Source organism: Octodon degus, unplaced genomic scaffold, assembly GCF_000260255.1.
Source record: "Octodon degus isolate 3935 unplaced genomic scaffold, OctDeg1.0 scaffold00320, whole genome shotgun sequence".
Classification (NCBI taxonomy): Eukaryota; Metazoa; Chordata; class Mammalia; order Rodentia; family Octodontidae; genus Octodon; species Octodon degus.
In genome coordinates this window covers 291,898-315,318 of record NW_004524896.1, presented here as the reverse complement: position 1 = coordinate 315,318, position 23,421 = coordinate 291,898, and the positions used below count along the sequence as shown (strand labels likewise).

General features: G+C 61.1%; 4 protein-coding genes across 9 annotated transcripts in view; 3 read left to right on the top strand and 1 right to left on the bottom strand.

Moving 5' to 3' along the window:
* LOC111814455 (WAS/WASL-interacting protein family member 3-like) overlaps nt 1–1,058 on the bottom strand; it is a 10,750-nt gene extending 9,692 nt beyond the window's left edge. Inside the window, exons 1-2 of the mRNA XM_023707976.1 lie at nt 1,000–1,058; nt 351–431 (exon numbers count right to left, since the gene is read on the bottom strand). Coding sequence (XP_023563744.1) covers nt 351–431; nt 1,000–1,058 — 140 coding nt within the window. The remainder of the gene's footprint in view (nt 1–350; nt 432–999) is intronic.
* Nucleotides 330–9,403, top strand: Nat14 (N-acetyltransferase 14 (putative)). 3 transcript variants are annotated; one of them, XM_023707933.1, is made up of 3 exons: nt 330–412; nt 7,876–7,990; nt 8,424–9,403. In XM_023707933.1, exons 2-3 carry the CDS (start codon nt 7,919–7,921, stop codon nt 8,970–8,972), a joined length of 621 nt encoding a protein of 206 aa, XP_023563701.1. In that variant the 5' UTR covers nt 330–412; nt 7,876–7,918; the 3' UTR covers nt 8,973–9,403. The 3 variants fall into 3 exon arrangements, with proteins under 3 accessions (XP_023563701.1, XP_004647731.1, XP_023563702.1); XM_004647674.2 differs by lacking the exon at nt 330–412 and adding an exon at nt 7,490–7,567; XM_023707934.1 differs by lacking the exon at nt 330–412 and adding an exon at nt 7,635–7,690.
* Nucleotides 337–6,749, top strand: Znf628 (zinc finger protein 628). Of its 2 annotated transcripts, none has more exons than XM_023707931.1 (2): nt 337–412; nt 3,552–6,749. In XM_023707931.1, the coding sequence occupies exon 2, from the start codon at nt 3,557–3,559 to the stop codon at nt 6,659–6,661; it is 3,105 nt and encodes a 1,034-aa protein (XP_023563699.1). In that variant the 5' UTR covers nt 337–412; nt 3,552–3,556; the 3' UTR covers nt 6,662–6,749. The 2 variants fall into 2 exon arrangements, with proteins under 2 accessions (XP_023563699.1, XP_004647732.1); XM_004647675.2 differs by lacking the exon at nt 337–412 and adding an exon at nt 2,303–2,425.
* A 579-nt stretch (nt 9,404–9,982) lies between the features above and the next one.
* The window catches only part of Ssc5d (scavenger receptor cysteine rich family member with 5 domains), a 26,395-nt gene continuing 12,956 nt past the window's right edge, over nt 9,983–23,421 (top strand). Inside the window, exons 1-12 of one of the 3 annotated variants that reach the window (XM_023707928.1) lie at nt 9,983–10,089; nt 10,359–10,385; nt 10,632–10,940; nt 11,137–11,250; nt 11,357–11,470; nt 11,583–11,891; nt 11,988–12,305; nt 12,755–12,931; nt 17,598–17,915; nt 19,623–20,195; nt 20,269–20,583; nt 20,756–20,902. In XM_023707928.1, coding sequence (XP_023563696.1) covers nt 10,065–10,089; nt 10,359–10,385; nt 10,632–10,940; nt 11,137–11,250; nt 11,357–11,470; nt 11,583–11,891; nt 11,988–12,305; nt 12,755–12,931; nt 17,598–17,915; nt 19,623–20,195; nt 20,269–20,583; nt 20,756–20,902 — 2,746 coding nt within the window. In that variant the 5' untranslated portion in view covers nt 9,983–10,064. The remainder of the gene's footprint in view (nt 10,090–10,358; nt 10,386–10,631; nt 10,941–11,136; nt 11,251–11,356; nt 11,471–11,582; nt 11,892–11,987; nt 12,306–12,754; nt 12,932–17,597; nt 17,916–19,622; nt 20,196–20,268; nt 20,584–20,755; nt 20,903–23,421) is intronic. The other 2 variants (XM_023707929.1, XM_023707930.1) reach the window with 2 other exon arrangements.

The window sequence follows — 23,421 nt, the reverse complement described above, 5'->3', positions numbered from 1 at the left end:
GCCGTGGCCAGTAATCCCAGCCCTCGGGAGGCTGAGACAGGAGGGTCGTTGGAGGAGGCCAGCCAGGGTTACAAAGGCGGACCGCCACCGGGGAACCCGGCCTTTCCCGGGGAAGGGAGCGCGCCACGCGCCCCACGCAGAACCGACTCGGTAAACGCGCCAGGCCGCGGGTCAGGGGCGGGGCCTGGCGTGGGGGCGCACGTGCATGCGTCATGACGCGAGGCGACGTCGGGGTTGTGTGCGCGAGCGGTCGCCGATAAAGGTTGGGTGCCTCGCGCCCGGGCCGCCGGGAGGGCGCGCGCCCCCGCCCCTCCCCGGCCCCTCGCTGCCGCCGCTTCTCGCCGGCCTACCTTCCCGTCAGTCCCCGCGGCAAGGCCTGGGGTTTCCCTGGGTCCACCCGACCCGGGCGCAGGTGAGAAACCGGGGGCGCCCTGGGGGAGGGGCCGGGCCAGAGGGCGGAGTAGTTTGGGAAACGGCGAGCGTGAAACCGGAAGGGACGCCTTAAAGGGGAGGCCGCCGTTTCGCCTCCGAGATCTGCGCTCGGCCTCGGCTCCACCCTCTTAAAGGGCAAGGGGCTGCGTGTAGAGGGCGTGGCAAGGTGCACATTTTACAAAGCATCCGGCTTAATGTCACCCCTTCCTGGGACGTTATTCGTTGAAGGCCAGTGACAGTGTCCTAGACACTCGAGGAAAACTGCAGAATCTTTGTTGCTGTAGTGCGACCTCCGGTTTGTCGGAACAAAGGTGGAGACGGGTGTGCGGCAGGCGCATCCTCTTAAAGGGGCAGTGCAGCCCGCTCCAAAGCCCGGGATGGGCCCGCACCACTCTGGAGCGTGGATGCCTCGTGCCTAGGGCGGTGCCCGCTTCTCAAAAGCAGTGCAGATCCTTGGGGTGATCTGTCTTACGCGGAGCTGCTCACATTTGAAAGGGGGCTAGTCTTTTAAGGGAAAACCCTTTGAGCCTACCCCTCTTGCTCCTGACACGTTCACAGTGCATACACCGTGCCACGCTGTGCAGGGTCCAGGATACAACGGTGGGCAAAACGAAGGCCCGCTGCATGGCGTTCACTTTCTAGCCTGGGGAGGCAGAGGCGATAAGGAGTGGAGTGGTGGTCCCTGTTTCCTGGTGTGACACTAGGAGCTTCCAAGGCAAGGCTCAGCGTACGGCTGCCACACTGCAGGCGTGCGGGTCGAGACAGGGACACTGCTCAATCCAGGAAAGCAGGAGACTCTGACAGAGAAGGGTCTGTTTGGAGGCTGAGCCCCTTGCTGTATCGTGTTTAGCCAGTGCTAGGCGCCTCCGAGAGCGCACGGGTGGGCGGGAGGGTGGAGTGCTAGAACGGCTGCAGAGCCCAGGCAGGCGGCTGGAGAGGCAGGCGGCTGGAGGAGGCCTCGCAGAGGAGCTCTCGGGCCAGACGAGCGCTGAGGATGTGGAGGGAGGTGCGCAGCCTCCTTTGTTGGGCTTGGCGGCAGTGGGAATGGAAGGGATGAGCTGCAGGCCGCGGAAGCAGAGGCCCCGCCTGGAGTGGGGTCTGCGGAAGGCGACTCCTGATGGGTCTATGAGGCTGCTGCGCTGGGAACATACAGGGTGGGGACGTGGGGTAGGTAGACACTGCAGCTGCCCAGGGCAGAGATGAGTGCCTTGGATCAAGGCCTGGTGAGAAGGGCCCAGCTTCCTACTGTAGTCCATCCCTTCCTCCGCGTCAGGCGAAGGGGAAACCAGGGTGTCCTGACACTTGATTACCGAGAGGGGAGGCAGCGAGGTGGGCAGGATCCTTGGCCGTGGAGGATCCAACCTCCCGTTTTCAGAGAAGACTGGTTGAGTGGGGTTTTAAGTTTTTGACAAGGAGGCACAGAATCAGAAAACTCACCTAGCTTTTGGCCACACTGCAGTTGAAGTGGGAGCCATTATGGATGCCAGCTTATCTGTTCCAAAGGGGTAGAGAGGAGAGGCGTGGCTGCATCTGGGCATGGAGTGTAGTTGTTTTGTGGTGCTGGGGACTGAACTCAGGGACTGGTGCATTGTGGGAAGCTCTCCATCACTGAGTTATATTCTCAGTGTAGGGTCTCACTGTGCCTGCTTGGACTTGTAGTGATCCTCCTGTTTTCAGCCTCCCCAGCCCTGGGATTACAGCAGGACTACAGGTGTGTGCCACACCACCTGGTCGGTGGTTGGCTTAGTGTGCCCCGGGTTGGGGCCGGCAAGGCCTGTGGTGCTGGGGATCAACCCCCTGTCCCTGCACTTGCCTAAGTAGGCGCTTAGTCTGCTGAGCTATCTCATCAGCCCTTCCTCAGCACTTTTTATTTTCAGACAAGGCCTTACTGAATTGTCCATGGTGGGTTCAACCGTTCCCTCTTTCTGCTTCAGCCTCTGGAGTAGCTAGGAGCACAGGCATGGGCCACACTTCGCAGAGTTCCTCTGAAAAGGTGTGGGTGTGGTAAGGGGAGCCTGGAGAGATCTCAGGAAAGAGTGAGGTTCGGGAGGGAGGCCAGGGGCCTGGGCTCCGGGCAAGCGCTGGGGGAGGTAGTGCAGTTTCTCTTGCACTTGGACTGGGTCTCCCTTGAGAAGTGTCCCTGGCCTCTGCTCACCGGGCCCTGCACCTCTAGTTGACAGGGAAGCCAGTGTTTCTAACATCACCTCCTATTCCTGTGGTGGGGACAGTTACGCGGCTGAGAGCCACCAGCGGGGCAGGAATGTTACAGCACCCCCTTTTGATGGTTTTTACTTTGTCAGTGCTCCAGTTAATAAGGTGACTGGCATGGGTGCTGTGCGGTCACCACCACAGCTTTAGAGTGTAGTGGGAACCAGGTATGTAGCTCAGTGGCACAAGCGCCTGCCTGGCAAACACAAGGTCCTGAGTTCGATTTCCGGTATCCAAAAAAAGAGTTAAGTGGGGCACAAGTGTTGAGGTGGGGTTTGGGTTAGGTCTTCCATGTTTTTTGTTTGCTTTTTTGAGACAGGGTCTCACTATGTGGCTTAGGCTGGCTTTGAGCTCACTTTGTAGCCAAGGCTGTTTTTTCTTTTTCCAAGGCTGGTTTTGAACTTGAAAGATCCTCCTGCCTCAGCCTCTTGAGTGCTGGATTACAGTCATGTGCCACCATGCCCAGCTCTAAGGCCTTTTAAAAATTATTGAAAAATTGTTTTGGTGTTCTGAGATAGAGTCTCACTGTGTGGTCCAGGCTGGCCTTGAACTCCAGATCCCCCAGCTTCAGCCTCCTGAGTGCAGGATCCCAGATGTGCAGTGTCATGCCGACCGACCCAGGGGTTATTGAGCACAGTAGATTAGGTAGCCAGGTGCTTGAGAGGCAGCTCCGCCCAGCCTTCTCACGGCAGGCTGGGCTGGGTGTGGGGTGCCAAGGGCTGGGCAGCCAGGTCCTGCTTGCTGGCAACTTTCTGCTTAGGCCCTGAAAGTCTGGGTCGACACCCTCCTCCACCTCAGGCAAAGGAGAAACCTGGCCTAGAAACCTTACTCCTGAGTCAGGTCCCCAGCCGCGAGGTGACTTGGGGTGGTGGCCCGGGCTGCCTGCCCTGACCTGGAATCCCTGCCCCCAGGTGTGATGGTTGGCTCCCAAGCAGACATGGCACCCGCTTCCGCGGCCCAGGGCCCTGGGGAGAAGCTGGCGCCCGCAGCTCCCACGCCAGCAGCCCAGTATGAGTGCGGGGAGTGTGGCAAGTCGTTCAGGTGGTCGTCCCGGCTCCTGCATCACCAGCGCACACACACGGGCGAGCGGCCCTACAAGTGCCCCGACTGCCCCAAGGCCTTCAAGGGCTCCTCTGCACTGCTCTACCACCAGCGGGGCCACACGGGCGAGCGGCCCTACCAGTGCCCTGACTGCCCCAAGGCCTTCAAGCGCTCGTCACTGCTGCAGATCCACCGCAGCGTGCACACGGGCCTTCGGGCCTTCACCTGCAGCCAGTGCGGCCTGGCCTTCAAGTGGTCGTCGCACTACCAGTACCACCTGCGTCAGCACACGGGCGAGCGGCCCTACCCGTGCCCGGACTGCCCCAAGGCCTTCAAGAACTCCTCTAGCCTGCGGCGCCACCGGCATGTGCACACGGGCGAGCGGCCCTATGCCTGTGGCGTGTGTGGCAAGAGCTTCACACAGAGCACCAACCTGCGGCAGCACCAGCGCGTGCACACGGGCGAGCGCCCCTTCCGCTGCGCACTCTGCCCCAAGACCTTCACGCACTCGTCCAACCTGCTGCTGCACCAGCGCACGCACGGCCCTGCCGCTCCTGGCCACACTGCTCCTCCACCTGCGCCCCGAGAGCCTTGCGGGGTTGGCCCTGACCTTGTGGCCGAAGGCTTCCTGCAGCGGCCCCCGCCGGCCCATAGCCCGCCCGCGCCCCCTGCCCCGCCACCCCCGCCGCCGCCTGTGGTACCTGAGCTCTTCCTGGCTGCGGCGGAGACCACCGTGGAGCTGGTGCTGCGCTGCGACGGCTGCGAGCAGGGCTTTGGCAGCGAGGAGCTGCTCCTGGAGCATCAGCCCTGCCCGGGGCCTGCCGCCTCGCCCTTGGACGCACCTGCCCCTGAGGCCACCGCATCAGAGTCTGAGCCTCCTGCGGCGCTGTCCCCGCTGCCTTCGCCCCTGTCGCAGCCCCCTCCTGTCTCCGCAGTCGCTGCCCCAGGCTTCACCTGCCTGCCATGTGGGAAGTCCTTCCGCACTGTGACCGGCCTCTCCCGTCACCAGCACAGCCACCGGGCAGCGGGCGGGCAGGCCTTCCGCTGTGGCAGCTGTGACGGTGCCTTCCCCCAGCTGGCCAGCCTCCTGGCACACCAGCAGAGCCACGTGGAGGAGGCTGCTGCTGGGCGCCCGCCCCCACAGGCTGAAGCTGCCGAGGTCACCTGTCCCCAGGAGCCACTGGTGCCTGCCGCCCCCGCCCCTCCGCTACCTGCCCCAGCCTCCACAGAGAGACCCTACAAGTGTGCAGAGTGTGGCAAGGCCTTCAAGGGCTCCTCTGGGCTGCGCTACCACTTGCGGGACCACACGGGCGAGCGGCCCTACCAGTGTGGAGAGTGCGGCAAGGCCTTCAAGCGCTCCTCGCTGCTGGCCATCCACCAGCGGGTGCACACGGGCCTGCGTGCCTTCACTTGTGGCCAGTGCGGCCTCACCTTCAAGTGGTCATCGCACTACCAGTACCACCTGCGTCTGCACTCGGGCGAGCGGCCCTATGCCTGCAACGAATGTGGCAAAGCCTTCCGCAACACCTCGTGCCTGCGGCGCCACCGGCATGTGCACACGGGCGAGCGGCCTCACGCATGCGGTGTGTGTGGCAAGAGCTTCGCGCAAACCTCCAACCTGCGGCAGCACCAGCGCGTGCACACGGGCGAGCGCCCCTTCCGCTGTGCACTCTGCCCCAAGACGTTCACGCACTCGTCCAACCTGCTGCTGCACCAGCGCACGCACTCAGCCGAGCGCCCCTTTGCCTGCCCCGTGTGTGGCCGCGGCTTTGTCATGGCCGCCTACCTGCAACGGCACATGAGGACGCATACCCCTGCCCAGGCGCCCTCCGGCACCTCAGCCGCCGCAGCTGGTGCCCAGCCCCCCACCCCACTGGCCACGCAGGATGTCCACGTGCTCCCCCACCTCCAGGCCACACTCTCCCTTGAGGTGGCTGGGGGCACGGCCCAGGCCCCAGCAGCTGGCCCCACGGCACCCAACTCCCAGACCTTTCTCCTGGTGCAGACAGCCCAGGGCCTCCAGCTGATCCCCAGCAGTGTCCAGCCGCCGCCCCCACCCGCACCCCCTAAGCTCATCCTGCTGCCCTCCACAGGTGCTGGGCCCAGCCCAGCCAGACAGGGCCCTCGGACTGTGGGAAAGGCTGGCCAGGGCACAGGGGTGGTGTGGCTGCCAGGCCCTGGGGGCTTGGGGATGCAGGGAGGGAATGGAGCAGGGGCCAGTGGGGGAGGGCAGAGCCTAATTGTCCTGCAGAATGTAGCGAGTGGAGACGCAGGACCTCAGGAAGTTAGTGGGGTCCAGCTCCAGCCGGCCCAGGAAGTGACCACGGTCCAGCTGCAGCCGGCCCAGGAAGTGACTACAGTCCAGCTCCAGCCGGCCCAGGAAGTGACCACGGTCCAGCTCCAGCCCTTGGCAGGCCAGCTGTCCAGCTCCAGTGGAGGAGCAGTGACCGCTGAGACCCCGAACCTGCTGGTGGTCCAGAGTGAGACAGCAGAGGAACTGCTTGCGGCCCCAGGTCCTGGAGAGGCCGGGGATGGTGAGGCCAATGCGGGCATGGTGCAGGATGTCGTCTTTGAGACACTGCAGACAGAGGAGGGGCTGCAGAGTGTGCTGGTGCTGAGCGGGGCGGATGGGGAGCAGACGCGCCTGTGTGTGCAAGAGGTGGAAACCCTGCCCTCGGGGCTGCCCGAGCCTCCGGCCTCGGCCCCACCTGGGCAGAAACTGCTCATCATCCGCAGTGCCCCTTCTGCGGAGCTGCTGGAGACGAACAGCGTGGGGGGAGGCACCACCACGCTGCAGCTCCTGGCCCCTTCAGCCCCTGGTCCAATCTCTGCCCCTGCAGCGGTATCTGCGGCCCCTTCACCCCAGGTGGTACAGGTGGTGCCTGCAGGGGCCGGGCCTGGGGTCGTGAGTCCACAGACTCTGCCATCCATCCAGATCGTGCAGACGCTGCCCGCTGTCCAGCTGGTGCACACGTTTTGAGGAGACCCACCTCTGAGGCTCCAACTCACTGCCTTTGACTGGCCTGGGGTCCGCCCAGCAGAAAGGAGACTGCTAATAAAGTCTCAGAATCTCTTTTGCTGTGTTTTTTTTTTTGGGGGGGGCGGGGAAGGAGGATGCGGTGGGCTGGGGGGGTGGCTTTGGAGTCTAGTCTTTCTGGCTCACAGGTGACTCACTTGGATTAGAATCTTGGGGCCGAGATGGCGTGGTGGCGCAGGCCTGTAATCCCAGCACTTGGAAGGCTGTAAACAGAATCAATACGAGGCCGATGTAGTAGTAAGACCCCGAACACCCTTAAATACAGAAAAAAAAAAAAAAAAAAAAAAGAATCTTGGGGTCGCTGCCATCCAACCGCTTCAGCGCTCAGTTGCCTTATCCTTTGAAGAAGTGTGTGTGTGACATGTGGCCACTGGCAGGAAGGCACTGGACTCGGAGTGCAGGGTCTGGCACCTGGTCGCTTTAAATCACGCTGCTGCCCTCATCTAAAAATGGGTAGGGGGAGCTTCTTTTTTCGAAGGACACCCGTCCCAGGCGCAGTGGGGTCGGGTACAGGTCCCTGGGGATGGGCACCCAGAACACTCGGCCCACACTTCGCCACTTACTCCCCACGCTCAAGTCGAAGCGTCTTCCTGGGCCAGTAAGTACCGCTCTTGCCCCCTCCTGCCAGTAGCCACCTTTCCGCAGTGGCTGGAGAGGTCCCCCGCGCGGACAAGCTGTGCGAATGTCGCTCCTGGCCAGCTCCTCGCTGGGGAGCTTGGCAACGGTTGCTAGGGCCCAGAGCTGGCGCAGCCCCGCCTCCGTGCGCGAGTGGACGTCACTTCCGCCAGCGACCCCCTCTCGACCCTGCGGTCCCTACACCTTGTCAAAGGCTCTGAGCGACCTTTGGAGGTGCTCGCGGGATCTGCCACTGCACCACTGAGCTGTGGCGAGCTCGGGGAGTGGGGCGCTGCAGCGGGGCGGGGATTGCGTGAGGAGGGGTCGTGCATGACGGCGCTGGGGTGGTGCTGTGAGGTGTAAAGCTCGCAGCGAGTTTTGGGGAGATCACCCGGGGCTCAGGGAGAGAATGGGGAGACCGGGAAGGTCGCCGTATATGGGGCGCCCATCTCACCAACGTCCAAGGTGGCGGGACTGGAAAATCCCTTGGGGGTATTGGGAACAGAGGTGCCCCCTGATGCTAAACTACGCGTTTTCCCCAGGCGCAGCCAGCTCCCTTGCAGGGGCGGCAGCCTGGGGGCTGTTATGGCCCCCAGCCACCTGTCCGTGCGGGAGATGCGGGAGGATGAGAAGCCTCTAGTGCTGGAAATGCTGAAGGTGAGAGCGGAGCGCTGTAGGTGGGCTGGGCTACGCCCCAGCCAGCCACGACCCGCATGGAGGCCACCAGGGGCCTTGCATTCCTGGGCCACTTCTCTGCGTGGGTCCTCGTCTCAGCGTCTCCTTCCGACCTGCACTCCAGCCCACAGTGCCTTAGCAGATCAAGGGCCCCGGAACTCAGAGCACCAGTTCTCTCGGTCTGCCCTGCAGACAGCTAAACAGCTGTCCAGCCTCCAACCCCTCTGCTAAGTAGGGCTGTGGCCTCGGTTGCCCCACTCTCTAAGGCTCACTTCCTTGGCTCCTTATGGTGGGTGCCCCACCCATGGCCCCTGACTCGCCCCCTCCACCTATCTTCCCTCCTGCTCGCCCCGCCCCTCCCCGAGGGCTCTCTCGCAGGCTGGATGGCTGACATCCCCCACTCCCCCTCCCGCAGGCTGGTGTGAAGGACACGGAAAACCGCGTGGCTCTCCATGCCCTCACTCGGCCGCCTGCCCTGCTACTCCTGGCTGCAGCCAGCAGTGGCCTGCGCTTTGTGCTGGCCTCCTTCGCCCTGGCCCTTCTGCTGCCTGTGTTCCTGGCCGTGGCTGCTGTAAAGCTGGGCCTTCGAGCCCGGTGGGGTTCTCTGCCTCCTCCTGACAGCCTGGGGGGCCCCTGGGTTGCTGTGCGGAGCTCTGGGGATGTGTGTGGGGTCCTGGCCTTGGCCCCTGGCACCACCTCAGGGGATGGAGCGCGGGTCACTCGCCTCTCTGTCTCCCGCTGGCACCGCCGCCGGGGCGTGGGCAAGAGGCTGCTGGCCTTCGCTGAGGCCCGGGCCAGAGCCTGGGCAGGCGGTGTGGGGGAGCCCCGGGCCCGGCTTGTGGTCCCAGTGGCTGTGGCTGCATGGGGGGCAGTGGGTTTGCTGGAGGGCTGCGGCTACCAGGCCGAGGGCGGCTGGGGCTGCATGGGCTACACCCTGGTGAAGGAGTTCAGCAAAGACCTGTGACCTCGGTGGGGCCAGAGCGGAGGAGTGCAGTGCCCAGCCCAGCAGCCAGCAAGCGGCGCCTGTGCAGCAGCCGCCAACCCAGGAGGACACAGGCTCGAGGACAGGAGCACCCGCCTGCCCATCCTGCTGTCCTGCTCCGGGCCAGCCTTTCCTTCCACATGCTGTGCTGCATCTGATTTGAGTGAACAAAGAGCTCTGCTTGCCCGACTCCCAGAGCTGCGCCCACCCCAGCCCCTGGCCCAAGTACTCATGTGGCCGCAGGCCTGTGTTGCGTGTGGACTCGTGGACCCGCAGGGGATGCACTTGGGGTGGGAGAGGGGCCAAGCAAGCTTGCATTCCCAGCTGGGAGCCTGGGTCCAGAGCTCCTTGGGCGCAGGGCCCCGGCCCCATCTGGTTTTTTACACCCATTTGTTAATAAAGCTGGAACCACGCTGCCTCATCTCTGATGCCTTTTCCAGTCCCGACCCCTCCGCCCCTCATGTCTGGCTCCTCCTCTCCCAGTTGACATTAATGGCTAGAACAGAGCAGGCGGGAGCTCGTGAGCTCATGGCCCGGTCCCTGCCAGCCCTTCTGAGTCACGCTCCCCATTACCAGATTTTCCCCTCACAGCTGGCTGGTGTGGAGCGTGTGTGTGTGCTCTCACAACACCCCCTCCTTGAGCTTGCACCCCTGGCCATCCCACCCTCCTGCCCAAGGACTTGAGTTCTGCTCCCCCTCTGGGGACCTCAGCCTCACGTGCTCCCCTTGGCCCTGCCTGGTGGGTGTCTGCAGGAGGTCTCTGGGCGCCTCTCCTGATCCAGGAGGCCCCTGCAGCTGCTCCCCACTGTTCTTCTCTGGCTGGACAGAGGGGGCAGGGGCTGGCCCTCCCGCATCTCCCAGCTCTGGCCGCCTCCCCTCAAGTGGGTGTTTGCTGCGGACCCCTCCCTCCCCAGCCTCGCCGGCCAGCCAGCCCCGCAGCCCAGCCCCTCCCGAAGCCTCTCTCCTTCCTGCAAGGCCTGGGCCCTGCCTGCTGCTCCTGCTCCCGGGCGCCTGGCTGGGCGCTGCCTCCTCCTCCTTCCCCTTGGCCCCAGCCCTGCCCCAGGCTCTGCACCCATGAGGGTCCTGGCCTGCCTCCTTGGTGAGTGACCTACCCTGGCTATGGCTCCCGACTTTGGAACACCCTGCTTTGTGGCTGCTTGCTGGTCCCTTGGACCCAGCCTTCTTCAGGCCCTGTCTCTGCCTCAGCACTCAAGGGACCTGACCCCGGGGCCCCACCATCCAACCTTGTCCCCAGCCCACCTTCGGGGCTCTGCCGCCAGGCCGAGTGTCCCCCAGCCCTGGAGCAGGGCTCCACTTGGGTGGGAGGCCTCTGTGTCTCCCTCACCCCGGCTGCCCGCCTCCTTGCAGTGGCCTTGCTGGGGACCCAGGCAGTTGGTGAGTGTCCCTGAGCATCCCTGTCCTCCCTGCCTGCCTGCTGTGCCCCGTCCTGTCCCTCTGCCAGGCGTCTGGCTGCCCCTTCTCTGCTGTGACCTCCCTGCTGTCCTCAGTCCCCTCTGGACACCTCAGTGTCCGATCTGGCGTGCTGTGTCCTCAGCACCCACTGGGCAGCCCGGCCCGTCGCCCACCCCTGCCCTGGCCTGTGCGCGCTGGTATGGACCACACCTCTCCTCCAACCCCCAGAGCGGCTGCGCCTGGCCTCGGGCCCCCACGGCTGTGCCGGCCGCCTGGAGGTCTGGCACAGCGGCCGCTGGGGCACCGTGTGTGACGACGGATGGGACCTGCGGGATGCCGCGGTGGCCTGCCGGGAGCTGGGCTGCGGGGGGGCGCTGGCCGCTCCTGGGGGTGCCTTCTTTGGGGAGGGCACCGGGCCTGTGTGGCTCAGCGAGCTGGCCTGCCAGGGCCGAGAGGGGCGGCTGGGCCTCTGTTCACACCGGGGCTGGAAGGCCCACATCTGCTCGCACGAGGAGGACGCAGGCGTGGTCTGCGCAGGTGAGCCAGTCTGCATCCTCCTGCAGAGGGCCCGAGCCCAGGTCCTCGGTGCCCCCGAGTCTGAGCTGCTCAGCAGCCCTCTAAAGGCAGGAGTCCCACCTTTGGGGACCCCCCACTTATAGTCAGGGACTCCTGGGGTCAGTCCTACACCTCTCAGGGACAAATAGTGACCCCATTCTGGCTACCCTCTCTGCAGGCCAGCGGGTAGCAGACTCCCGGGATGACTCAACCTCCCCGCTGGGTGGGGAACTGTGGCTGGGGCTGTCTGCAGAGCTGAGCCCTGCCTCCAAGGAGCCCCCTGTAACTCATGGTGAGCCCCGAGGTCCTCCCAACAGCAGGCTGGTCCCCCTGGCTGCCTTCCTGGCCTTGGGTGGCAGGCAGGATGAGGGCCTGGCTCCCGACTGTCTCCTCCCCAGCCCCCCGCCCAGCTGGGGGCCCCCAGAGTGGTCCCCGGAAGAAAAGCCCCCGGCCACCCAAGCAGGCCAAGTCCACCCGAGCCCCTTTGCTGACGACTGGGGTCCCCCGCCCAGGTAGGCACCCCCAGACCTCTGTCCCCCATTAGCGACCCCAAAAGGCTTAGTCCTACCAGCAAGGATGCAGGTTCTGCCCTGCCACCGTTCTGCCCTCCCTGCCTTCCCCTAGAGCGGCTGCGCCTGGCCTCGGGCCCCCACAGCTGTGCCGGCCGCCTGGAGGTCTGGCACAGCGGCCGCTGGGGCACCGTGTGTGATGACGGATGGGACCTGCGGGACGCTGCGGTGGCCTGCCGGGAGCTGGGCTGCGGGGGGGCGCTGGCCGCCCCCGGGGGTGCCCGATTCGGGCCTGGATCGGGCCCCGTGTGGATGGATGATGTGGGGTGTGGAGGAGGCGAGCAGGCCCTCCGGGACTGTCCCCGAAGCCCCTGGGGCCGGAGCAACTGCGACCACAGTGAGGACGCTGGCCTGGTCTGCACAGGTATGTGGGACGGCCCTGTCCCCTGCCTCCTTCAGCCCCCCCAGCCCCCCACCCCACTCCCTGTTTTTTCCACTTGCCCTGTGCTTTTCTCCCCAGGCCCTGCTCCAAGGCTGCGCCTGGCCGATGGGCCTCATGGCTGTGCTGGCCGCCTGGAGGTCTGGCATGGGGGACGCTGGGGATCTGTGTGTGACGATGCCTGGGACCTGCGTGACGCTGCCGTGGTCTGCAGGGAGCTGGGCTGCGGGGCAGCGCTGGCCGCTCCCGGTGGGGCCTTCTTTGGGGAGGGGTCCGGCCCCATAGTCTTGGATGACCTCCGGTGTTTGGGAAACGAGACAGCCTTGAGATTCTGCCCCGCGCGGCCCTGGGGCCAGCACGACTGTCACCATCGCGAGGATGCGGGGGCTGTGTGTGATGGTGAGGGTGTGGGGCAGGTGCCCAGAGGCAGCCCAAGGACTGGAGGGGTGGCCCCGCTCTGCCCGCATGCTCTGCTCAGGCTGCCTGCCTGCCGCACCCCACGTCTGTCTGGAACTGTCCCCACCAGCTATTCTCAGGCGGGAGATTCTTGCCCTTTGGGGGGCATTGGAGACGTTTAGAAGGTCACAGCTGGGGCTGGCAGAGCTGTGAGAGGAAGTAGAGGCCAGGGCGACTGCTCAACATGGGATGGAGCGCGGGATGTCACCCTCGACCCAGACAGAGAAAGACCTGGCTGGTGCTGGGCCGCCTCCTGGCACCTTCCTGGGGTCGGGGCCCCTCTCCCCTCTGGATGCTGAGCTTGCCCACCTCTGCTTCCCTGCTTCTTCACACCCACCCCAGCCTGGTGTCCCCCAAAGGAGTGGCACAGGAATCTCTTCTCCCGGCCTCAGGCATGCCCCTTGGCCACGTGGTCCCCACAGCCCCTGAAGGGGACCGCAGCAGCCCAGTATCCACAGAGGCGGCCACCCCACCCACGGCCCGCACAGCGAGCCTGGCTCCAGGGACAGCTGGCAGCTCGCTTCCTGCAGCCTCTCCTACTACCCCGCGAGAGCCGGGACCGGACGCGGGTGAGTCCCCTTTTCCTGGCTGGGGTCTGCTCCTGGGGCCCTCTCACCAAGAGAGATGTGAAGGGGCGCGGGCCTCTGTCTCAGAAGGAAGCATGCTGGTTTTCTTGCTCTCCAGCTGCGTCCTAATATCTCTAATCCTGTCTGAACAAGGGCCTCCTTCTCTAGCTTGGCCTCAGGAGAAGCAGGGTGAGCTGAGTGCCCACTGTCGCAAGCCTCTGGCTCCCTGTGCCCCACGGTGTGGGTGTGCTACCGTCACGAAGTTGTTGGACCAGCTCTGCTAATGAAGTCACTTAGCCTTTTTGCTAGAGAGATTTTCTTTATTTTCTCTTTCTTTCCTTCTTTCTAAATCTGTTTGGTGCAGGGTCTCACTATGCAGCTTGGACTCATGGTGATCCTCCTTTTTTCAGCCTCCCCAGCGCTGGGATTACAGGCACGTGTCACCATGCCAGGACTCGGTGGCCAGCTCAGTGTGCCCGGGGGTGGGGGCAGAGCAGCCCGTGGTGCCAGGGATCAAACTCTAGTCCCTGCTCTTGCCTAAGCAGGTGTTTAGTCCACTGAGCTATCTCGCTGGCCCCAGGGAAGCTTTCTGGTTCTTTTTATTTGCTTGTTTATTTTTGTTTTTCTGAGACAAGGTCTTGCTATGTAATTCAGACTGGACTTGAGCTCACTATGTTGCCCAGGCTGGCCTTGAACTCGCAGAGATCCCCCCTGCTTCACCCTCTTGAGTGCTGACACTGCAAACTTGCATATAACCAGGCTGCTCCTTTTGCAAATGGGGGTAAATGGCCTCCTTCCCGCGGGTCTTGAGGATGGTGGAGATTTTCAAATGCAGGTTCACTGTCGCTCAGGCATGCTGATGTCATAGTAATATCACAGGCGGAGACCACCGTGGCCAAAGAGTCTGGTATTCGAGGTTCCCAGGAGAAGGGGCGTGCTGGTGGGGCTCTGGGTCGTCAGGTTGTCCCGGTTGTCTGGAACCTGGCCCCGGGATGGTGAAGGATGTGGACAGTGGTGAAGGCTGGCCGTGGGCTGTGGATCTGATCCTCTGGCGGGCACGGAAGGCTCAGTCCTGCCGGGGAGTCAGCCAGGCCCCGGTGTGAATGACCCGGTGGGATGCTAGAAAGGTTCGGTGCTGGAAAGGCTGAACACGAGGGGACTTGCTCTCACCCAGCCACCACCCCGGAGGCCTCTGGTCATCCAAGTGACGGCAGCCCACGTGTGCTGAGCATCTGCCGGCTCCCATGGCTGGCTGCACCAGGACGCGGGCAGCGCTGCAGTCCCCGCGTTCAGATGAGGCGGCACAGCAGAAATGCGAAGGCCAGAGCCAGGCAGAGGTGGTCTGTCCCTGAGCCTGAATGTGTCTTCCTGGGATTGTAGCACGATACATTCCTGCACCCACAATGACACTTTGCTCGGCAGCTGCACTGCACGGGTGGCCCTGTGAGATCAGACTGCTAGTGACGCTGGGCCGTCTTAGTCTGTGAGAGTACACTCTGATGTCTCATGACAACACTGCTTGACAGTACGCTTCTCAGGATGTAGCCTTAACATTAAGCAATGCCAGCTGGGCATGGTGGCGCACACACGTAATCCCAGCACTCGGGAGGCTGAGCCAGGAGGATCTTTGTGAGTTCAAGACCAGTCCAGTCTACAAAGTGAGCTCAAGGCCAGCCTGAACTGCATAGTGAGATCCTGTTTCAGAAAGACAAAAACCAAAAGAAAGCAAAAATGTTAAGCAAGGGCCAGCCAGATAGCTCAGTGGACTAACACGCCTGCTTACACAAGCGCAGGGACTGCTGTTCAATCCCTGGTACCACATGCTGTGCCGGCCCCAGCCCCAGGGGCGCACTGAGATGGCAACTGAAACTAGGCATGGTGGTGCGCACCGTAATCCCCACACTTGGGAGGCTGAAAACAGGAGGATCACTGTGAGTCCAAGCTGTGTAGTGAGACCCTGTGGACCCTGTACTAAATACATAAAAAATTAAGCAATGCCTAACTTTATATACAACACAAATTTAGCATTTTAAGTATTTTTAAGTGTACTGAGCTCAGTGGTACTAACTGTATTTATTTATCTTAAATTCTTTTTAAAGAGAACACAACAGCAAAACAACAAAAAAAGATAAAAAGAGGGGCTGGTGGGATGGCTCAGTGGTCTAAAGCACCTGCTTAGAACAAGCTTAGCAAGGCACAGGGACCGCGGTTCAATCCCCCAGCACCACATGCCAGCCAGCCCCGCCCCCTGGTGGGCTGAGCTGGCCACACACACACACAAAATAAATAAATAAATGTTAAAATAAAATTAAAAAATTTAAAAAAAAGATAAAAAGAGGGGCTGGTGGGATGGCTCAGTGGTCTAAAGCACCTGCTTAGAACAAGCTTAGCAAAGCACAGGGACCGCGGTTCAATCCCCCAGCACCACATGCCAGCCAGCCCCGCCCCCTGGTGGGCTGAGCTGGCCACACACACACACACACACACACACAATAAATAAATAAATAAATAAATAAATAAATAAAATTAAAAAAAAAAGAATCAGTCCTGGTCCTGCCACTGTGTAGCTGCCTCCACCCATCACCTCCAGCACTTGTCACGACCTCCCACACCGAAACTCCCTCCACACCCACTAAGTACCAGTGTCCGGCCATCAGCATTCCACTTTGCCCCCTTTTTTAGTCATTTATTTATTTGTTTATTTATTTAGTGCAGGGTCTCGCTGTGGGGCTCAGACTCACAGTGATCTGTTGCAGCCTCCCCAGGGCTAGCATTACACGTGTGCACCAACCAAGCCCGGTTTCGGTGGCCGGCACGGCACTCAGGTACCAGGGATCGAACCCGGGTCCTTGCACTTGTCCGGCAGGCGCTCAGACCACCGAGCTGTCTCCCCAGTCCCTACTTTGCCACTTTTTTTGAGTCAGGTTCTCACCGTGTAGTCCAGTCTCCTGAGTGCTGGGATTACACACGTGCACCACCACAGCTGGCTCTTTCTCTTACCACGATGTCCTTAAGGTTCGTCCATGTTTTCACAAGGGACACTCCGTTCTTTTTAAGGGCTGCACGGTGTTCTGTTGTATGTGCGGACGCCACTGTTGTTGTCCATTCCTGAGCTGATGCCCTTCTAGTTGTTTCCACGTTTCAGTCATTAGGAACGCTTTGCTGGGGTCTCCTTGAGGTCCTATGCTGCTGGATCTGCAGCCAGAAGGGGCAGCGGGGTCTGTCGCAGCTTGGGTTAGTCTCTCCGGGAGCCGTCATGGTGCACCACCTTGCGTTCCCGCGAAGTCTTGGAGGGTTCTAATTTCTCCGCATCTCACCAACGCTCGTCTTTCGGGGACCCTCCTCACAGGTGGAGGTGATGTCCTCGGATTTGCAATCCCCTGGTGGGCAGTGACAGATGCTTTTCATCCCTGTTGGTGCTTTGCATATTGTCTCTGACAAAACGTAGGCCCAAGTCCTTAGCCCAGTTTAAATCAGGTTGCCTTTAAAAAAGAAAACAACTATTGAGTTGGAGGAATTCCTTACAGATTTTCACACTTAACCCTTTAGGATATTTGTGGTGTGTGGACATTTTCTTCCACCCCGTGGTCTTGTTCTTGCTGCTGCCTGTTTCCCTTGGTGAGGCTGGAGTGGCCTTACTTCTGCGTCTGTTGCTATGCGTTAGGGGCCACATCTCTGAGGTCACTGCCAAGACAAACACCATGTTCCGCTTGCCTAGTCACACTCGGGGAGATGGCTGGGATATCTCTGCGTTGTTGAGGAAAACGCTGCTCTGAACATTCGCATGAGAATATGTTTGGCTGTCCTGCTTTCAGTTGACCAGAGGTAGCACCCTGCTAGTGGAGTTCTGGGCCATGTGGTCATTTGGGTTGGCTCTCTGAGGAACCGTCCACCCAGGCCTGACTTCGTCCCTTGCAGCCAGAGCAGAGGGCCGGAAGAGACCTCAGCAGTCCCGGCTGCTTGGCACCCAGCAAGGCATGATGGAGGAGGAAAGCCTAGATGGGTGGATGCGTGGGAAGAAGACAGGAGAGTGGGGCGTGGTGGCACAGGCCTGTAGTCCCGACACCTGGGAGGCTGAGGCAGGAGGGTTTCTGTGAGGTGGAGGCCGGCCTTTGCTACAAAGTGAGTTGAGAGGGCAGCCTGAACTGCGTGGCAAGATCCTTTCTCAAAAATCCAAGAAGGAGGGGGCGGGGAGATGGCTCAGTAGAATAAGTGCTTGTCTGGCAAGCACAAGGGCCTGAGTTCAATCTTCTGTTCCGGAAAAAAAAAAAAAAAAAAAAATCCGAGAAGGGGAGGAGGAAGAGGAAGAAGAGGCAGAAGACAGGGAAAGGAAGATGCAGAGTCGAGAGCAGTTTCTCTGTTTTTAATTTTTTTTTAAATTTATTTATGTGTGTGTGTGTGTGTGTGTGTGTGGCCAGCTCAGCCCACCAGGGAGCGGGCTGGCTGGTATGTGGTGCTGGGGGATTGAACCGTGGTCCCTGTGCTTTGCTAAGCTTGTTCTTAGTAGGTGCTTTAGACCACTGAGCCATCTCACCAGCCCTTTAATTTTTTTTAAGGAGGAAAGATGTATTTATCTATTCACGCATTTGAGGAGGAGACTTATTTTTGGCTCACAGTTTCCAAGGCTGCCACCTTCCCTGTCTCTAACTCTGCACCTCTTCTACCTCAGGGTCTCCCCAGCTGCGCCTGGTGGCTGGGCCCAGCAGGTGCTCTGGCCGGCTGGAGGTGTGGCATGATGGGCGCTGGGGTACGGTGTGCGACGACAGCTGGGACCGGCAGGACTCCGCCGTGGTCTGCCGGGAGCTGGGCTGTGGGGGGCCTCGGCAGCCAGAGCCTGCCTCGGGCCGCTTTGGCTGGGGCGCGGGCCCCATTTGGCTGGATGACGTGGGCTGCGTGGGGACGGAGGCTGCGCTGTCTGACTGCCCTGCTGCTCCCTGGGGGAAGCACAACTGCGCTCACAATGAGGACGTCGGGGTCACATGCGCTGGTGAGGATGCCCTTGCCGCCCGCTAAGTCCAGGAGGGCTTCCTGGAGAAGGGCACAGAAACGAACGTTGGCATGGGCATCAGACGAATGTTGGTGCCCAAGCCCAGCCCTGGGCCCGGTGCGTTCCCACACATGACTGCAGTACAACTTGATAAGTCTGGGTCACTGGATGTTTTGCCTATTTTACTAGCGAACAGACTGAGGCACAGAGAAATTAAGCAATTTGTCCCAAGTCGCACAGAGGTGGAATGGCAAGCCGATTCCCTCCAGGTTCCCAGCGAAGCTTCCTCCCTCAGAGAAGCGGACCTAGAGTCCCTGGGAGACGCAGAGGCATGTGCTTGTGCTCATGCCCCCCATTCCGAGGCCTGTCCTCAGCCGAGCAGGGTGCTGGACCCTGAGAATGGACCGTGCACAGTCCTGGTCTTTGAGAAACGCGTGGCGTTCAGAGGGAAAGAGCTGCACAGCATGTGCTTGCAAGCTGGGGTGACGCCTTACAGTTTGGGGGTCCACAAGATGCTCTCCATTTCAGTGCCTTGCTGGGAGGACCAGAGGGGCCTTAGACTCATGGATCAGGGTTTCTGTGTGTGTGTGTGTGTGTGTGTGTGTGTGTGTGTGTGTGTGTGTGGCTGGCTCAGCCTGTCAGGGGCAGGCGTGGCTGGTGTGGGGAATCGAACAGTGGTCCTTGCATTGCCTAGACTTGCCTAAGCAAGCGCTTTAGACCACTGAGCTGTCCCCTTGGCCCATGGATCCTGTCCATTCTGGTGAAAAGGCTCAGGTGAAAGGGAGCCCCAGAACAGGTCTGCAGGGCAGGACATGGGAGCCAGAGGTGTGAGCCGCAGGGCCCCTTCCTAGCAGAGCCATGCAGACTGTGCTGATGTTCCCAGGGACAGTGTGTGATGATGCCACAAATGTGGCTGACGGGGGGGTGCCCCCAGCTTGGCTGGAGCTCTACAGGGCTGTGACCTCAGAGCTGTGGCTGACCACTTCTGTGGCTGGCTATACATCATGCAGTTAGCAGGGACAGCAGTGCATGGCTCAGCCCCTCGGGCACACAGAGGCTCGCTTACCAGGCAGGGAGAGTAGTGCCTGGGCCAAATCCCTCAGGCGCAGAGGCTCTCTCGCCAGGCAAGTCACTCCAAGACCCAGCAACCAGGGGCAAGGGACCAATCTTCTCCCGCATATGGCGGATCCTTGGCTGTCTACATGCTAATCAGAAAGATTTTAAGATGAGTGAGCAGTGGTGACTCAGAGGATGGAATGTGACTCCACCTGATGCTATGGGGTTTGTCTTTTCCTCCCTCTTCCTGAGGGCCATGGAGAGATACAGAGGGTCTGAGGGTAGGGATAGGCCTGTCAGACGGGGGACCACTTGAGGGGTCAGTGAGGAAGGGCATGAGGGCGCCAGGAGGCACCGAATGTGGGGTCCTTCGTTAAAAGCAAAGGCTGAGGCCGGGGAGAGGAAAGGACAGCGAGGGGCCGAGGAGGCTGTCACATCTACAGTAAATGCCAGGGAGGTGGGCGTAGCGCTGGCTTCGGCTGCTGTGGTCTCCCCAGCTCTCTCACACAGTGCGTGACAGTAGGAGGTCCTCCATACATTTCTGACCCATGAATGCACTGGGATCTGGTCCGTGGCTGAGGAGGAGGGGGCTGGACAAAGCTTGTCACTGCGATGTCTCACACTGTGTTCTCTTCTCCGCTCACCTCTCAGGGAGTCCTGGCATGGACACCATCTCCGACCCCTTCAGCTGGAGCTGGCTCCCTGGCCTGGGGAGAGAGCAGGACAGTTGGCTCCCAGGAGAGCTGGCCACCACACCTTCTGGGGGCCTGACCTCTAGTGCTCCAGAGAAAACAACGACCAGGGCCCCAGGGAAAGCCCCCAAAAGCACTAAGAAGTGGGTGCCCAAAAGTGCCAAGAGGCTGACCACTCAGCCTCCCAGGACGCCCACCACTAAACACCCCAGAGGCCTGGGCACCCACAGCTCCCCACAGCCGACCTCACAGACCACAACCCTGGCCCCTGGGGCCTCCCCGACAAGAACCTCTGAGTTACCAGAAAAGCTGCTCACGGAGACTACCCGCAGATGGGCTTCAAACGCCACCTCCAGGACAACTCCTCAGGCCCTCTGGGAGTGGCCCTCAGGGACCACAACCATGTTGTCCCCTCAAGGGCCCCAAGAAATGACCTCTGAGACCACCATGGAGCATATCCATCGGGCCTCCCTGGAGCCATCTGCCGAGACCCCGGCCCCCTCCCCCACGGCCAGCATCCCTAGGGGATCAGGTGAGTAGGAGGCAAAGCGAGAGGGGCACACAGGAAGGCTGCTGCAGCTCCTGACCCTGGGCCTTCCACCCAGGGCCCTTCCGGGTGCGTCTGGCCGATGGGCCCAACAGGTGTGCTGGCCGGCTAGAAGTGTGGCATGCTGCACGCTGGGGGACAGTCTGCGATGACAACTGGGACCTGCGGGATGCCACTGTGGCCTGCTGGGAACTGGGATGTGGAAAGGTCCGGGCCCGAGTGGGCAAGACCCACTATGGCCCCGGGACCGGGCCCATCTGGTTGGATGACATGGGCTGCAAGGGAAGCGAGACCTCGCTGAGTGCCTGCCCCTCTGGGGGCTGGGGCAAGCACAACTGTGACCACGAGGAAGACGTGGGGATCACCTGCACTGGTACCAGGGGTCAGGCGGGAGGAGGCCAAGGAGCAGAGTCAGAGTAGGGTGCTTCTCTGGGGGCCAGGGTGGGGCCCTGGGGAGCTGCTGCAGACTCTGGGAGGCAAGGGAGGCCTAGCAGCAGAGCCTTTGAGGCAGGGGACCTGGTCAAGCGTGCCCCATTTCTCCCAAGGCTACACAGATGACGAGGATTATCCCTCCTGGACCTCAGACCCCACTTTGGGAGAGGACCTGGCCAAGGGGGCCACCACGGTAGTGGGGCCTGGACGCACTCGTCCGTGGGGTGCCACCCCAGCAACTCGGGGCCTTCCAGTCACAGGTGAGGGGTTTGATGGGGTGGTCCTGGGGGCCCCTAAGCCTCCAGGCTTCTCTCTGCCATTTCCAAAAAGTTCTTTCTAAGTGAGCTGGCTCAGGCCACCATGGCCGAGGCAGACTGTCCTGGCTGCAGAGATCTGAGAGGCTTCCCTTCCCGATCACAGTGGTGGCTGTCTCCTCCCGGCCCACAAAAGGCCCTGAGAGACCAGAGCAGCCCACGTCCCTCCAAGCCACCAGGGCCACTGGAAGTGGCTCCACCACGCTGGCCTGGGTCCCCTGATCCAGTGCCTTGGTAGGGTGGGAATCTTTTAGACCCTCTCAGCCCTGGGACACCATGTCACCATCATTGTCCCCACCCCAGGTCCCCAAAGCAGGTGAGAGCAGACATGTACTCAGATCTTGGGCAGTGGCGTGGCTTGGGGGACAGCGGAGGCGGGGGCCTGCCCAACAAGGCCCTTTTCCCGCTGTTGTCTGGCGCTCGGCGCGAGTGCTTGAAGCGGGGCTGACCAGGCTAGTATCTGTCTCCCCGCGCGGCAAAAACGGGTTGAGCCCGCCCTGGAGCCGGCCTTGCCCCGCGGGCCAGGGAGCAGCCCGCGGCTCGGGCTCAGACTCCGGGCTCCGGGTCGGACAAGGCGGTGGCGCCCCCTGGTGGCGGGACGGTCGCAGCCGCGCCCCTGCCCGCCGGAGCCGCGTCCTCTCGCACCCGGGCGGGCTGGCGGGCGGGCGGGCGTGCTGCAGGCAAAGGCGGAGCTGCCGAGTGCGGGAGGCAGCCCTGGCCACTGGAGGCGCAAGGACGCAGCAAGCCGGGCGGGCCGCGGCCCCGGCTGGACCCTCGGCGCTGCGAGGCCGAGGCAGGAGGCTCGCAAGTTCTGGCCCAGCCGGGCGACCTGGTGATTTAGCGAGACCCTGCCTGTCTCAAAACCGAACACACACGCAGAAAGCGCTGGGCGTGGGGGGGAAATGACAGGCCAAGAAAGAGTGACGTTGCCCCTCGTGGATCCCGGGTCCTCCCCCGGAATGACCTCTGCTGCAGTGTTGCTGGGAGCACTGGCCGCGAGCTTGCGCGCCCTGCAGGGGCCATTCTGGCGACACGGTGACATGGGGCCCTCGCTAGCACCGCGCTCCCCGCGCTGGCTCCGTGGGCTCAGGGAAGCCCCTCTGGCTCAGGATTCGTGGAACGCGTCTGGTTTGTGCAGCCCGCTGCTGGAGTGAGAGAGCGCGGGCTCCCCGGCTCCTGTCTGCGCTCCGGGCGGGCGGGTGCTGGAGCCGGCCGGGAGGCCGCACGCTAGAGCGGCTGGTTGTTGGAGTCGCTTCGTGGAAATGAGCTGCAGGATGCAGGATGGACTGGTTGTTTACAGTCGAGAAATCAAAGAAAATCTCCGGGGCAGTGGAGGAGAGCAGGAGGGATTTATGAGGTGTAGCTTAAATTTTTATTTATTATTATTATTATTTTGGTTTTTTTGGTGGAATGGGGGATTGAACTTAGACCCTTGCGCTTGCCAGGGAAGCGCTTATTCGACTGAGCCATCTCCCCGGCCCCTGTGAAGTGTAGTTTTAAAAAATGATGTGTGTTATAATTTTCAAAGTTACAGTAAAAGACGCATTGCCATGAATTCCCTTCAAAATCCTCCCCCAGAGGGACGTGGTGGCACACCTGTCATCCCAGCACGGGGGAGGCTGAGGCAGGAGGATCACCGTGAATTTGAGGCCAAGCCGGGCTACATAGTGAGTTCACAGCCTGAGCTACATAGCCAGACTCTTTCTTGAAAAACCGAAACAGAACAGAACAAACATTTCTCTGCTCCCTCCAAACCCACGTTCTTGCCGCTTTCAGAAGCGGCTCTGGGGTCCTCTTTCCTGAGTGTCTTCAGTTGCTCTGCACTAACCTCCTGAATTGAGTCAAAATGTTTCCTGTTTGTGGTCGTTTTGACTTTGGTGAAGGGCCAGGAATCACACAGCGCCAGATGGGGTCAACAAGGTGGTGGGGACAAAGGGTCGTGTTTGCACAAGACTACCTTTGAGTGGGTGGCACTTGGCATCTACATTAACCTTTTCTTGTTTGTTTTTTGTATCTTACAGAAGGGTCTACAGGGTGTTCAGGGTCTCACTACTAGATCAACTTGACCCGTAGTGACCCGCCTGTTTATAGTCTCCCAAGAGCTGGGATTACAGACGTGTGCCACCACACCCAGTTTCAATGTCTCAGTGTGCCCCAGGGGCGGGGCCAGCATGGCAGGCCCAAGATTGAACCCCCCGCCCCTGCACCTGCTTTCACCAGATTTTATTTATTTATTTATTTATTTATTTATTTTCCGGAAACGAGGATTGAACTCAGGCCCTTGCTCTTGCCAGGGAAGCACTTATTCCACTGAGCCATCTACCCGGCCTTTTCACCAGATTTAAAAAAAATTTTTTTTCAAATATATTTAGTACAGGGTCTCACTACACAGATCAGACTCATAGTGATCCTTCTGTTTTCAGCCTTCTAAGGACTGGGATTTTTTTTTTTTTTTTTTTTTTTTT